This window comes from Haliotis rubra, unplaced genomic scaffold, assembly GCF_003918875.1.
Source record: "Haliotis rubra isolate DU_JTF1 unplaced genomic scaffold, ASM391887v1 Scf9, whole genome shotgun sequence".
Classification (NCBI taxonomy): domain Eukaryota; kingdom Metazoa; phylum Mollusca; class Gastropoda; order Lepetellida; family Haliotidae; genus Haliotis; species Haliotis rubra.
Window position 1 is genome coordinate 1,481,561 of NW_025767634.1, and position 15,843 is coordinate 1,497,403.

Here is a 15,843-nt window from a genome sequence, read left to right on the forward strand (position 1 = left end):
ATTTTTATTTGCTTTAATTAGTGTAAAAACTATTTCGACTATTCAGATGATAAGTACCCCAGGAAGCATTGATTTACGCCTAAAATACTTTAATATGGATATTTGTTTTTGCCATGTGATTGTGTAAATTTATATTTTCTTGAACACCAAACAGAAGAGAGTACTTATTCAGTTCCTGTTTCATTGTATTCACTTCTATACAATCTACTGCATAAATCCATGTTCAAAACATGGACCTTGAGAATGTTCTCCGTTAACAGTGCCCTGTTAAATACAAAGTAAAGATTTCCAAAATATTCTCTGCATACCAGAGATGTAAGAGATGTAAGTTTAATTCTACAAAAATGCGTGAAATTTATCTTTAACCTCGTTGTGACAACGCCATGTGCAAGTCGAAAACTCCTTTGATAAACTGTAGAAGGTCAAAGTTCAGCACTTGAAATGCAAGAACTTTGTGTAACTCTCACTTCTGATCGCTGTTTCTGAGTTCTTGTGTTCATGTTGTAAAACAGATATCGGTCTCAAAATAGTCACATTGGTACGAGTGAGTGAGTGAGTGAGTGAAGGTGGGAGCGAGCGAGCAAGTTTAGTTTTACGCCGCACTCAGCAATATTCCAGCTATATGGCGGCGGTCTGTAAATAATCGAGTCTGGACCAGACAGTCCAGTCCAGTGATCAACAGCATGAGCATCGATATACACAATTGGGATACGATGACAAGTTAGCGAGCCTGACCACCCGATCCCGTTAGTCGCCTCTTACGATGGGTTACTGAACTTCAATTCTAACTCGGATCTTCACGGGTACATTTGTACGACATTCGCGGCTACTGGAGGTCACAGTTGTATAACAATAATCGCAGTTACTGCTAAATGTGTACGACATTCGCGGCTACTGGAGGTCACAGTTGTATAACAATAATACGCACGACATTCGCGGCTACTGGAGGTCACAGTTGTATAACAATAATCGCAGTTACTGCTAAATGTGTACGACATTCGCGGCTACTGGAGGTCACAGTTGTATAACAATAATCGCAGTTACTGCTAAATGTGTACGACATTCGCGGCTACTGGAGGTCACAGTTGTATAACAATAATGCTAAATGTGTACGACATTCGGGCTACTGGACGTATAACAATAACATTGCTAAAATGTGTACGACATTCGCGGCTACTGGAGGTCACAGTTGTATAACAATAATCGCAGTTACTGCTAAATGTGTACGACATTCGCGGCTACTGGAGGTCACAGTTGTATAACAATAATCGCAGTTACTGCTAAATGTGTACGACATTCGCGGCTACTGGAGGTCACAGTTGTATAACAATAATCGCAGTTACTGCTAAATGTGTACGACATTCGGGCTACTGGAGGTCACAGTTGTATAACAATAATCGGGGATACTGGTGCCACACATATACAATGTTCGAGGGGCAGTGGGGAGCCTAGTGGTTAAAAGCGTTCGCGGGGTACCCTGGTTCGATTTTCCACATGGGTACAATGTGTGAAGCTCACCTTACTCACTCACTACAATGTTCGCAGTTACATGCAGCCCATTTTGAATAGCATTCGCAATATGAAATACAACGGCAGATCAAACATTTCGTATAGTTGTAGTTTGATGGCATGCTGAGTCGGTGACGATTAAAATGACAAATTAGTGTGGTTGCTAATAAACAGATCCATAGACAGACAAAATTGTGTCTGAGATAAGCTAAATGTGAGTAGCTGCTTCGCTTATTGCAGGCGGAATGACGGAATGAGGTCAAAATGGTGTCACAGTGTGTCAAGTGTCATATGTAAACTGTTAAATTATCCGATCTATTCCTCCCGGCCCAGGAATTGGTTATATTTCTAGCTTCACAATTAATCATGCTGTTCTCATATCTATAGGGGCTGTGGGGTAGCCTAGTGGTTAAAGTGTTCGCTCCCCAACATGGGTATAATGTGTGAAGCCCATATCTGGTGTCCCCGGCCATGATATTGCGAGGATATTGCTAAAAGCGGCGTAAAACCATTCTCACTCACCCATATTTATTTTAACCTAACGGACATATTGGTAACTATATTGTTATATTGCATGCTTTATTATATTCAGAATCCATATTTCTTTTCCTTAATTCTCAGTAAAACCCATCATTCTCTCGAGGTCAGTTTGGAGGTGTAGTGTATGTGTAGTGCAGATACGACCATGCCGGCCAATGTGTGTCAGGTGTGAATGTCTGTCACGTCTTGTTACATATTTAATCCACACGCCTATATTTCTTTGGAATCAACGATAAACCAGTTGATGTCATATAAGCAGGTGTTTATTTTCCCACATTTGAAAGAAAGAGAAGTTGATAACGACCTATGCACGAGTTATCTAACTTAGATCCGTGTTCATCATTACATGATGTTGCTGGCGTGTTTGTTGACGGTGTGTGTGGCCCACAGCGTGGTGGGGAATCTTCAGATCTATCCCCAGCCTCACGGACTACATGCTTCGGATAAGTTTGAAGTGTATTTGAGTCAAGGGGGACATAAACAGAAAAGCTTTACGTACATAACGAAATCAGACCCGAGAACAAAGGAGAACAGTTCCGCCAAGCCCCATAGGTCGATGTCATGGACGTCGTTCGCCTTCTCTGGCGCGGCCGTTACAGCCGAGATCCATACTCCCACCGATTTCCACAACTGCATTGTTCGACCAAAGAGCTACAATTACCACTGTAGGAGGACAGGGAGTAAGACTGCCGAAGTGGTAATTAAACAAAACACAAAGATGATGTCGGTAGAATTTGACTACGACTACGGCAGCAACCACGGCGACATTACAGATAAATTCTTAATCTTTGCCGACGCCCCGGAAACACACGTTCCTAACAAGAACGACAACTCTGTCTTGTATTTCGGGCCGGGGATGTACAACTTCCATGGACAGAAGGAGCTGGACCATAATATCAAGGAGGTTTATTTGGCTCCCGGCTCCTACATCGACGGCGGGTTCCGAACATCCGGCGGTTCTGTGAAGATCCACGGTCGTGGCGTGATCTCTGGCAGCACTTATCCTCACAAAGATAAACGATTCCAGTGGGCACTTGTTCTCATGGACAAGGGATCACACCACACTTTCGAGGGCATTACACTAACGGACCCAGAGCAATTTTTCTATAGAGGCCAGAGCGATCATAATACCGTCAGAAATGTCAAAATGGTCGGTGCATGGACGTACAACGCTGACGGTATTGCCATCGGTCATGACGGCGTAGTTGAAGACTCCTTCATTAACGCAAACGACGATGCACTGAAGGTACGTTAGTTTGATTTATGGGGCGTTGGGGTAGCCTCGTGGTAAAGCGTTCGCCCGCCGCGCCTATGACCCGGGTTCGATTCACTACTCGGTTACAATGTCTGGTGGTCCCCGCCGTGATATTGCTGAAAGATTGATAAAAGCGGCGTAAAAATACTCACTAGTTTCGTTTAAACTTTAAGTTAATTAGGAAGATTAATGATATGAGTGTTATAACCTACGTGTCTATCACATCTATTGTCATGATGTCAAGGATACATTTCTTGATATCAACCTTTTCTAACTACTGAGAACAAGTTTTAATTATGACATATACAATGTGTGTCTTCCAATAGCTGAAAATCACAGACTAGTAATAATCTGAGTGAGTGAGTATGGTTTTACCCGCTTTTAGCAATATTCCAGCAATATCACGGCGAGGGAACACCAGAAATGGGCTTCACACATTGTACCCATGTGAGGAATATCGAATCCGGGCCTTCGGCGTGACGAGCGAAGGCTTTAACCACTAGGCTACCCCACCGCCCAAGTAATAATCTGAAAAACCCAGTAATATATCATGACTTATATAAAAGGCAGTGACGAGGAACCAAAAATAGCAAATTACAATAATTAGAATTAGAATTAGGTGCTTTGACTTTGGTACACAGTTGAATGATCTATCAATGAGCCGACAGGTTTTATGCATTTTCACGCCATTTACAGGTGCAAAAGTGATTGTCAGCACGAGGGGATCACATGATCTGTCAGGGATGCACGTGCTTCTCGGTGTGCATCACGTTTATCTGCCATAGTCAGATTACTTCAAGCATGGTTTGAGTTCAAAATTCGTCTGAATATTCCATGATAGGGTGATACGTTTCTAAAGTAGTTCAGTATATCTCTAGTTGGGATAGTGTGCCGACATGACACACTGCCGACAGAGATAATGTCTCTGCTTCAGAGTTAAATGGAATCACGTTATTCAGTTATAACGTAAAGTGGTTTCACTGTATGTTATACTAATACCTTGTCGAACAAACATTTTTCAATGTATACCTTGTGCTACCTGTGGTAACCACATGCCATAAAGTGGTTTCAGTAGCATTTTCAGTGAGTATTTCGAAGGACAAAGTCATATACTGAATTTTTCATTTCAGCTGTATTCAGATAATCTTAACATTCAACGTGTTGTCATCTGGCAGTCCCAAAATGGCGGCGTGTTCCAGACGGGATGGTGGACCGGTAGGGACATGCAGAAAGTACGGGTGAACGACATCGACATAATTCACACGGATTGGTGCGCGTTCAAGGGAGATAACTGCCACATTGGTGGAAACGATGCTGTGTTTGATCAGGCTGGAGATACAACACACTTCGACGTCCATGACATGGTATTCTCAAACGTCAGAATCGAGGGGTCATGTCCCCGTGTAATCTACTTCAAGATGCACACGGGGGCAAAAGGGTCGGTTTCTAACATCCGGTTTGAGAACTGGTCCATAGAGTCTCAGCCCACCCACGACAACCTACACAATGAAATAGCGGGCACCTCCGCTGGGGGTCACATCGCTAACTGGAACTTTTTCAACTTCAAAGTTGGAGGTCAATGCATCACCAGCTCAGGAGCCGGAGACTTCATCATAGACTCTCAACACGCCAGCGGGATTAAGTTTTCTTGTGGAGAAAATATCATCGGATAATATGGAAACACGAGCATATCGAAGGAAATTATAAAGGAAAACCAATTTGAAAATAATTTTGCAGAATAGTGTTTCGCTGGCTTTCGTATTGAGGGGACGCTGGGGGCTGAGTCGGCTAAGACGCTATAACTTTGCTATGAAGAGTTGCGTCCCTTTGATCATGATTTCATTTTAAACAACAGATCTTAGCTCTCGCTGTTTTGAAAAGTTAACTAAGAAATTCTCCAATGTCTAATAAACGACCGGAATTGAACAGTTCTTTCCATGGACTATAGAACGTCTGGTCCGTTTCAAATGTTCATCCTGCTGAAGCGAGAGATAGACGAAGCTTACTATTTTGAATCCGTCAGACACTATACGAGATCTGGTTAGCTGATCTGGTCGTTCAGGTCATTGAGACGTAAACGACAATGGGATATCTATGCTTGATCTGGTTTTGATGAGATAGTTTGGAATCCGAGATAATAGGTCTTGACTGGTTTCTGGCTCGTGAGTTTATCTGAAGTGATCCCATATTAACATATGACCCAGTGTAGACAAAGTCGGAATGCTTATCTCTGGTTAGAACTAGTCTTCGGCTAACGGGAACGAATGTTCCGGGCGCGTAGATCGATACTCATGATGTCAATCAGGGGATTGTCTGGTCCAAACTGGATTATTTACAGACTGCCGTCATTTTTTTGTGGGCGCCTTTAATCAACAAACACACCCACCAGACCTGACATGTTACTATCATCATTAACGGAATATTATGGAACTATGAGTGGATCCAGTCTAGAAACGCGCTTTAACACTACGAACGCATTATTCTCGCATCTTGTTTGGACCCACGAACTTATACCATGCAGGGGCGGATACAGCTTTTTGAGAAAGGGTGGGGGTGGGGGTGTGTGCACACTATTGAGAAAAGGAGGGGTGCACACTTCGTTTTCACCCGAGTTTCAATGGTCATTTAACAAACTTTCAGCACAAAAGGGGGATGCGCACCCCTGCACCCCCCCCTCTGCTTCCGCCTATGCCATGTTTACCCCGGTTGTGCGACTGATTTACGAACGACAAATATTCCCTCGATCGCACTACCTCGCATAAAGTTGTAGTGGGGTAGCAGTGGTGTCTCAGTGAGTTCTCTATCATCGCCAAAAGCATCACCAACGATCACCATCACTCTGCACCCGTCGCGGTAGTTTGGCGAGTGCTTTTAGTGGTTTTCACACTCGCGCAACCTCTGCGATAGGTCCATCTCGCAGTGAGGTCGCGAAATTGGTCGCAGTATGATCGCATAAGTCTCAGTAAACTCGCCGGTAGCTCGGAGGTCAGTCGCGCCGCGCGTTTCGTAGTTATCGCGTCAAGTTTTTCATTAGCCAAGCGGTGCGCGAACTGTGGCGAGTTCATAACGAGCGCTATGCGAACGCACTGGTAGCCTTCAGCGACCGGCGAGAGCGTTCCCGCGATTTCATTGCGACCGATTGTGAGCCTACTGCGGCCAGAATGGTCAAAATGTAGAGGTCTTCAAAGAAGGCCCCAGCGTACCCCGTCTACATCTACCCAAGATATCCAGAGGCCTGCTGCCCCTGAACCAGAAGAGGGCGCCCGGACTGCCATCCCTGTCGAAGATGAGCCCCCTGCAAGCCCTCCGAGCCCGAACACTCCGCCGGGAAAAGAAGAGCTGCTGGTTATATTATATTAATACTTTGTCCAACCAACATTTTAAATGTATTCCTTGTGCTTTGAAAAACCCGTGGTAACCACACGCCATAAAGTGGTTCCAGTAGCATTTTCAATGAGTATCTCGAAGGACAAAGCCATACACTGAATGCTTCATTTCAGCTGTATTCAGATAATCTTAACATTCAACGTGATTTTATCTGGCAGTCCCAAAATGGCGGCGTGTTCCAGACGGGATGGCGGACCGGTATGGAGTACTTGCAGGCTTGCCTTTGTTTTTTAATGCAGATCTCAAATATATCTGATTCATATGGTCACAGAATCATTTCTCCTATTCTGAAATGTGGAACCCGCCGGAAGCACATTCTTACACAACATGAAATAGCAGTTTCAATTAAACGCAGATTTTGGAAGTTTTAAACATATGGAGCTTTCTATATCGCTGCTTCCGTCCTCCTGGTTCAACACATTTTGTACGAAGAAACACCAACCACCAGAACATCTACCTGGAAGCTATGGTTTAACATTAAATCTTAAATACAGATGTCTCCATTAAATATTTTCCACACCAATAAGAATATTCTGCTGAAAGAAGACCCGATTTTCGATTCAATATCATTGACATTTGTTCCTAAATCGGTATCAAACAACGATGGTACTAGGTCACACGTCACAAACACATGCAAATGCTAGTCAATTGTACATCTACAAAATACGGGAAAATATGGTACAAATCAAAACAGGTAATTGTTTTGGACATCATGTTTGTAACGTATGCGTCAGACGTGGATATGTCCTCCACATGGCTACCTTCACGTGTTTGAAAGGACTTTAATGTTGTGACCTTGACTTAACAACTTCTGAGTCGTTTGACTCACTTTGAAACATTGGTGAAAGGAGCATGTGCAACATAATGGGAAGGTGGACTGTGTAAAAAGCTGAAGTCACTCCTCTTTTCCCACAGTCTGGGCAGGTTTATGCCAGTCTGAACCCTTCTGCATTGATCAAAACATGAAACAGATTAGGCGGTCTTATAGCGCTTCCTTTATTTGCATGTCAGGTGGGAAAGCTTAAGTTCAACTTCTTGGCCACATTACTGCGTTTTGACTTTGCCATTCCGATTTGAAACTCCATAAGATAGGAGAGAACACCTGGTGTCCATGGGTATGCCTACTTCTTGTGTAAATGCCTTACCCACAAGTTTTACATGGACTGACTGACTGACTGAGTTTCGTTTTACGCCGCTTTTAGCAATATTCCAGCAACATCACGGCGGGGGACACCAGAAATGGGCTTCACACATTGTACCCATGTGGGGATTCGAACCCGGGTCTTCGGCGTGACGAGCCAACCCTTTAACCACTAGGCTACCCCACCGCCCCCTTTTACATGGACGTGACAGTGAGAAAATCCACTATTCCACATATTGTTATTTTTTCAGTAAACGCAACCCGTGAAGGTCGGGGTCAGAATTGATCTTCAGTAACCCATGCTTGTCGTAAGAGGCGACTAACTGGATCGGGTGGTCAGGCTCACTGACTGGGATGATACATGTCATCATATCCCAATTGCGTAGATCGATGTTCATGTTGTTGATCCCTGGATTATCTGGTCAAGACTCGGTTATTTACAGACCGCCTCCATATAGCTGGAATATTGCTGAGTGCGGCGTAAAACTAAACTCACTTAGGCTGGATTTACACTACGTACGCATTTTTTGACGCATGCGTTACCGAGTGCGTTTTTTCCAATACACTAGGTGCGATCATCTGCGATATAAGACGGATGAATATAAGATGGAGGAAAACTCCTAGCATCTCTGGCAGTTTCTGTGCATGAGGAAGAGAACAAAACACGGAGATGGTGGGTACATCCCTTAAACCAACAAAGATTATTTGAAGGAGCCTATAATCGTCTTATAAGGGAATTATTAGGGAATTAAATAACATCAATCATTATGTGTTTTCGAAATATTGAACTAAAAAGTATGTAAAAAATATTTACTTTCATACCAACATTGTTCTCTCATACACTCAGGCATTACAAATTCCACATATATAGAATTTGAGCAGTACTGATTTCCCTGGGGAACATAGTTCTGAGGGTTCTGTTGACGTGAACCAAATTGAGCCTCATGAAATATCTGGGCAATTTTATTTTCCATAAGCCTTTTAGAAGCATCTTGAAGTAGCTTGTTCTGAGAATGAAATTTATCACAGGTTTGTCATATTATTGTATATGTTATGCACAGACAGGCGCAGAAACACATTATAAATAATATCTCATAAAAAACACAGCCTGTCTGCAATTGGAATCGCGTGTTTTTATCGTAAGATGAGGAAATAACCTTACCTGATTGTCAACCTGTTAGGGGAAATACCTTATTGGAATGACGTCATCAGGGGAATTCCTCATGCGAGTTCATTTGCGTTGCGTCAAAAATAGGAGGGCTACTTATCTAAATCGCTTCGGATCGCAACGCATGCAAAATTCGCACCTAGTGTATTGTCTAAATGGAAAATGTATTGCTTGCGTTTTTTCGGACGCAACGCATGACGCAACGCAGAGAAAATCGGACGTAGTGTAAATCCAGCCTTACTCACTCATTCAGTAAACGCACAGTATCAAACGATTTCAGGTGGGAGTCACAATCATCAATTTTTTACCTTAAGAGACAAATGTTAAGAGACACTGACTACATTTATCTGTGTTTGATCTATTTCCATTCTGTGTGGAACGATCCTGACAAAGGATTACCACCTAATGGCTGAGTGTCTGAAGCACGTGGACAATGTGATGGCAGAGTTGACCGTTCAATTTCGAATGACGTGGCGTCATTGGTGCAAACATAACTTGTTAAAAAGCATTCTCTTTTGGTAGATTTTGATAAAAGTAAAAAAAACACATGCGTTCAAAACTGCATAGTTCATACCATTATGGAAGTAAAACATTCCTGAACATATAAGACGTCTGGGCCTAGATTTTCGAAGCTCTCTTAGTGCTAAGATAGTCATAAGTTAATGTTAATGTATGGCACTTGCGACTATCTTAGCGCTAAGAGAGCTTCGAAAATCTAGGCCCTGAAGTGTACATGAATTCAACGACACTGAGTGAATGCTCACCTGTCAAGCGTCATTTGTGGATGTCATGTGGTTGAGTGAAAAGTCCAGTTCTTGTTCTACAGACGTCCGATCACTCCATGTCTTAACGCACTGATATAACAATCACTTATGACAGAACAACATCTTTTGATTTCGGTCCTAATACGACATAGATATAATGTTTGACAAGTAGCACCAACACACGTCATATCACGTGTAGAGTCAGTAAGAACTATGGGTGGAATGAGAACACCATTAACAAATTAACAACTTAGCTGACACTGAGGACCAAAATGTGTGGAACTGTGATCACCAAAACACGCAAGGTCAATGTTTATCGTTTAGTTTATATATTGTCTACACGAACTAAAGTTATGTAGGTTATCTGAAACATCCCGGTTAAGTTTCCACTGAACAAAACTGGAACTCAGCAAGGCCACACTGTGTCGACGTGCATTCTGGGAGGTGATCATGGAAGTTCAGTCTGTTCTCCTATTACTGAACATCCTGGTTCAGTGTACGTCTTCCAATGTCATAGTGTACCCTTCTCCTCACGGGATCCAGCCGTCAGACAAGTTCCACGTATCCATCTCTCAAAATGGACACCACCACAATTTGTTTGTCTACATCAGCAAATCAGACCACCGGCATACGCAGTTCCCTAGAGCAGAATCTGGAAGAAGTATGTCTTGGGCGTCCTTTGCCTTCACCGGCGCTCCCGTCACGGTCGAGGTCCACGCCCCTAAAGACTTCCACAACTGTGTCATCAAACCTACCAGCTACGATTACAAATGTAAGAGAACGGGACCCAAAACAGCCACATTCATCGTCACCCACAACACACGTATGATGTCTGTAGAGTTTGATTACGACTACGGTCTGGGTGCGTCCGACATCGTCGACAAACTCTTTGTCTTCGCTGACCCACCTGAAGCAAAGGTCCCTTCACCGCAAGATAAAAATGTCCTGTACTACGGCCCGGGGATCCATGACCTTCATAAGGAAATAGTAGTTGATGAGGACGTAAGGGAGGTATATATCGCTCCGGGAGCTTACATCAAAGGGGGCTTTCAGCTACCCCATGGGCGAGTGAAATTTCACGGTCGAGGTATCATCTCCAACGAAAATTTTGTTCGGCATGATGCCAGGATTGGCGAAGCTGCTGTCGATTTCCAACGATCATCTCACAATACATTCGATGGCGTGACGATAGTTGACCCGAGTCAGTTCTACTACATGAGCAACGGTGACGACAACGTTGTCCGTAATGCTCGCCTTGTTGCGGCGTGGATGTACAACTCAGACGGAATCGGAATTGGAGACCGTGGATTGGTGGAGGACAGCTTCATAATAGCTGATGATGCTAACATTAAGGTACTAAAAGTGATTGCTTTCTTTAAATACCATAACAGACTTTGCAGACTGTATAATTCTAGGAAAACTATATTTCGTACATTTTAAACAATTTTAAGTTGGTAAACCGTTCAAGTGGAAGAACAGTAATTTTATGTTTATATTTTCATGTTTTAGCCGATATGTCTTAAGAATATGGAAAATATGCTTTTTGCATAAGTTTATTTATGGTTAAAGCGTTCACCCCTCACGCCGATGATGCGGGTTCGATTCCCCACATGGGTACAACGTGTGAAGCCCATTTCTGGTGTCCCCCGTCGTGATATTGCTGGAATATTGCTGAAAGAGGAGTAAAACTATACTCACTCACTAAGAATAAGCAGAAAGGGTTACCACTTTGCAAGAAAACATTTTTGTGGTGAATTGTTCAGTGGCAAACTTGACATTGTATGCATCTTTCAGATACACAAGAGTCACATGACTGTGAGACGGTGCGTACTGTGGCAGATGCAGAACGGCGGTGTCTTCCAGACAGGGTGGGAGACAGCATACGTGCGTAACGTCAGCATCAGCGACATGGACGTGATCCACGTGGACTACTGCAAGTTCAAAGGTCCGTGCACTCACTTCAGTTCGAATGATGCTGTACTGGACACATTTGGTAACACACGCCATTTTGACATCAGTGACATGCGCTTTGAAGACATTCGAATTGAGGGATCATGTCCCAGGATTGTCAATTTCGTTATGGATCCTGCGGCGAAGGGGACCATCTCAAACATAAAGGTGATCAATATGTCTGTGGAATCTCAGCCAACGAATGACCCCATTCATAATGCAATTGCTGGAACGTCCATTGGGGGACGTATAACGAATTGGCAGTTTGTAAACTTGAAGATAGGCGGTCACTGTATTAGTAATCCAAGTCAAGGCGACTTCCGTGTTGATCTTCATACAACCAAGGACATAATCTTCTCTTGCCATCAGGATCCAATAATTGGATAACAAATGCCAGTCGCAATTGTTGTGTAATGTGTGTGTCAAGCAATTTGTTTTATTAAATAAACTAAATGTAGTAAATCATAAAATTTATCAACGGTCGCTATGATTCCAGGGCCTAGATTTTCGAAGCTCTCTTAGCGCTAAGATAGTCGTAAGTGCCATTCATTAATATTAACTTACGGCTATCTTAGCGCGAAAAGTGCTTCGAAAATCTAGGCCCAGTAGTATAGCTATTGTATTATCTGACTGTTTGTTGTTTAACGCCGCTCTCAGCAATATTCCAGCTATTTGGCGGCGGTCAGACAATCCAGTGATCAACAGCATGTAGGATCAACTCTAACCCGGATCTTCATGGGTCAAGTAGCAACATGTATATTAAGGCATGACACTCTGTTCACAGGGATAGAATGAATCTTCAGTAACCCATGCTTGTAACAGGCGACTAACGGGATCGAGTGGTCAGGCTTGCTGGCTTGGTTGACACATGTCATCGGTTCACACTTGCGCATATCGATGCTCATGCTGTTGATCACTGGATTGTCTGGTCCAGGCTCGATTATTTTCAGACCGCCGCCATATACTAGTAGCTGGACTATTGCTGAGTGCGGCGTAAAACTAAACTCATTCACTCACTGTTCACGGAAAGGAAACGATAATGTTTCAAAACACATTGAGTTTAAAAACTATTCCAGTTACATCACGACGTGTCAGCTTCATGAGAGGACAGCCCAGTCTTAAAGGTTTACGGGGCGATTGGGTAACCTAGTGGTTAAAGCGTTCGCCCCACGGGTTCGATTCCCCACATGGGCACAACGCGTGAAGCCCATTTCTGGTGTCCCCCGCCGTGATATTGCTGGAACATTGCTAAAAGCGGCGTAAAACCATACTCACTCACCCCTTAGAGGCTTACCACTTTAATGACGCCCACGAGTACGGTGACATAAACTGCAACCACATAAGGCTGAATCCATGATTCAGTCTCACGATAATGGCAAGGTTTCTGGCACACGTTACGGTCTAAACCCGAATCGAGGCGCCATAGATGGGACACTCATGCACCTTAGGGTGACAAGTGAAACATGCTAAAGTACCAGTCATCCCTGACTTCAACATCTCTAAATTTTTGTACGTTTTAATTCTCAAAGGAAGCTACACTATTGATTGCCTGCTGCTATTTACAGATGTACACATGATCGTTCGACGACTTGTGTTGCATCGGATGTGGAAGAGGGGGCGACCACCAGACAGGTATACAGTTCTTGTCGACCTCTCCAGGGTTATGAAACCCCGCACTCTCATCACATTTGGAACCACCTCCAACATAAAACCAAGAATCTTGCTGTAGATTTACAGCCAATAAACAGAAATGGCTGGAACAGCTCGAGGTTGAGTTGTCGTAGTATTCGCATAAATGTTAACAGTGTACTTTGCGGGGGCATCAACAGTGATATCGTCTTTGTTTACAAAGCATTACAAGCTACTGAGCAGCAGCAGTAGTAGATGTAGTAGATGTAGTAGTAGTAGTAGTAGTAGTAGTAGTAGTAGTAGTACCAGGGGCGGATACAGCTTTTTGAGAAATTGGTGGGGTGGGGTGGTGCACTCTTCACGAGAGTTTAAACGGTCTCTCTGGATCCGCCTATGAGTAGTAGTCGTGGTAGTAGTAGCAGTAGATGTAGTAGTAGTAGTAGTAGTAGTAGTAGTAGTAGATGTAGACTAGTGGTACTTATATGATGGCATAGTTTAAATAGAAGCTGTATCAGAAACTAGAGAGTTAGGTAGAAGTGGCATTACGTTATTACTAACAAGTAAGAGTGAGTGAGTGGGTCTAGTTTTACGCCGCTCTTAGCAATGTTCCAGCAATATCACGGCGGGGAACACCAAAAATGGGCTTCACACATTGTACCCAAGTAAGGAATCGAACCCGGATCTTCGGCGTGACGAGTGTGTGAGTTTTGTTTTACGCCGCTTTTAGCAATATTCCAGCAATATCACGGCGGGGAACACCAGAAAGGGGCTTCACACATTGTACCCACTGCCCTCTAACAAGTAGGAACATTACGTGTAGCCCGGCGACGTTAGTCACGTCACAGAAAACTACGTTTATAACCAACACCTAAAACGAATCTTAAATATGGGGCGGTGGGGTAGCCTAGTGGTTAAAGCGTTCGCTCGTCACGCCGAAGGCCCGGATTCGATTCCCCACATGGGTACAATTTGTGAAGCCCATTTCTGGTGTCCCCCGCCGTGATATTGCTGGAATATTGCTAAAAACGGCGTAAAACCATACTCAGTCAGTCAGTCTTAAATATATTCATCTGTGTTTTGGTTCCGATCATTTGCTGTATATTTTAGTCGAAATGCATACATCGAACTACACTTATAACGATTCAGCTCTCAGTAGGGTCTTGTGCTAAAATCATACATGTGTAATCGCTCCATGATTAGCTTTTTGGAATTTTTGTAATTCTACTTATCAACATATTTCTTTCAGACATAAATTTAACTCATATTGTGAACTTTTGTAAAGTCAGAAACTTTTAACATGAAAAAACCCTAAATGTACATGTTCACGTATATTCATTTCGTTTCAGGAGAGGGCGGATACATTCAGATTTGAACTCAATTTGCTTTATATGTCGAGTACTTTACATTTAGATTGCTTGAAATGAACAAGACTAGACTTGGTGGCTCGTCATGATGCTGTAAAGTACAGTTTGTAGTAGAACGATTGAAGAAAAGAAGCCCCCGTATCAATGTAATGCATTTCTGTTTAAGAAGACGTCTCTGGATCGCTAGACGGTCTGGGAATATAGATAAGCAGGTTCCCCATGGAGAAGCAGGTTAGGATTTGGTTGTAAGTGGAGACTTAATTGGACCAGATGGTCAGACACGATCATTGCGTGTCTTCCTTCTACGACGGCGCGGACATTGCAAATTCTTTAAGGCGCTTGTTTTCCCGGTCCAGATTAGATTACATGGTCGTTGTAATGCAGGAGCTACAGCGCCTCCGAACAGTAGGGCTGTACATGTGAATTGGCAAATAAATTGTTTTGCGATATGTTGCGATTCAGGTACTCGTATCGCGATACGTATTGCGATATATTGGGAACTGAAGTGTTTGACAGTAAGTGACACTAACTGTACATGTCGATCCTATTTTCTACATTATAAGTCCCTACACATACATGTTAATGGTTCTGATAACAACAATCTCAAACTTAGGTTGCATAGTCCTGGATTCTATTTTGTTTTTCATACAGTTTATTGTATTACCGTATGCCGGTTTGTAATTGAATAACGGTGGAAAACATTTGTTGTGAATGAAAGTGTGTAAATTGTAATTTTAACCATAAAGATAATCACAAAAACTTCATCTATGTTCTTAATATACCGGTTCTCAGAAAAAATATTGCAATACGTATCGTTTGAAAACCGTATTGCGATATACCGGTATACCGGTAATACCGTGCAGTCCTACCGAACAGTATGAATCACTCGTGGCAACAACGGATACACGTAACCGCAGAACAAGTCTGACGGGGCGATACACGCACCACATGATGTTCATCGAGGTCTAGTGAATCGAAAACCCTACCCTCAATAGTGATAAAGCAAAGGTGAAAATAGTCAGAACACGATAAAACTGAATTAATTTCAAATAATGATATACTATTTGCATAAGCTTATTCATAAATGATATATTTCATACCATTTCAAATTATATATGCAAGACACATTCGAAGAA

The 15,843-nt window shown here is 43.0% G+C and overlaps 2 protein-coding genes across 2 annotated transcripts; both read left to right on the plus strand.

The window, feature by feature from the left end:
* Positions 1–2,387: 2,387 nt before the first annotated feature.
* Positions 2,388–5,005, plus strand: LOC124263835 (dextranase-like). Its single transcript, XM_046698558.1, has 2 exons — positions 2,388–3,295; positions 4,435–5,005. The coding sequence occupies exons 1-2, from the start codon at positions 2,396–2,398 to the stop codon at positions 4,975–4,977; spliced, it is 1,443 nt and encodes a 480-aa protein (XP_046554514.1). The 5' UTR covers positions 2,388–2,395; the 3' UTR covers positions 4,978–5,005.
* A 5,154-nt stretch (positions 5,006–10,159) lies between these two features.
* LOC124263858 (dextranase-like) lies at positions 10,160–12,176 on the plus strand. The gene is made up of 2 exons (XM_046698578.1): positions 10,160–11,117; positions 11,559–12,176. Exons 1-2 carry the CDS (start codon positions 10,215–10,217, stop codon positions 12,099–12,101), a joined length of 1,446 nt encoding a protein of 481 aa, XP_046554534.1. The 5' UTR covers positions 10,160–10,214; the 3' UTR covers positions 12,102–12,176.
* The last annotated feature ends 3,667 nt before the right edge of the window (positions 12,177–15,843 follow it).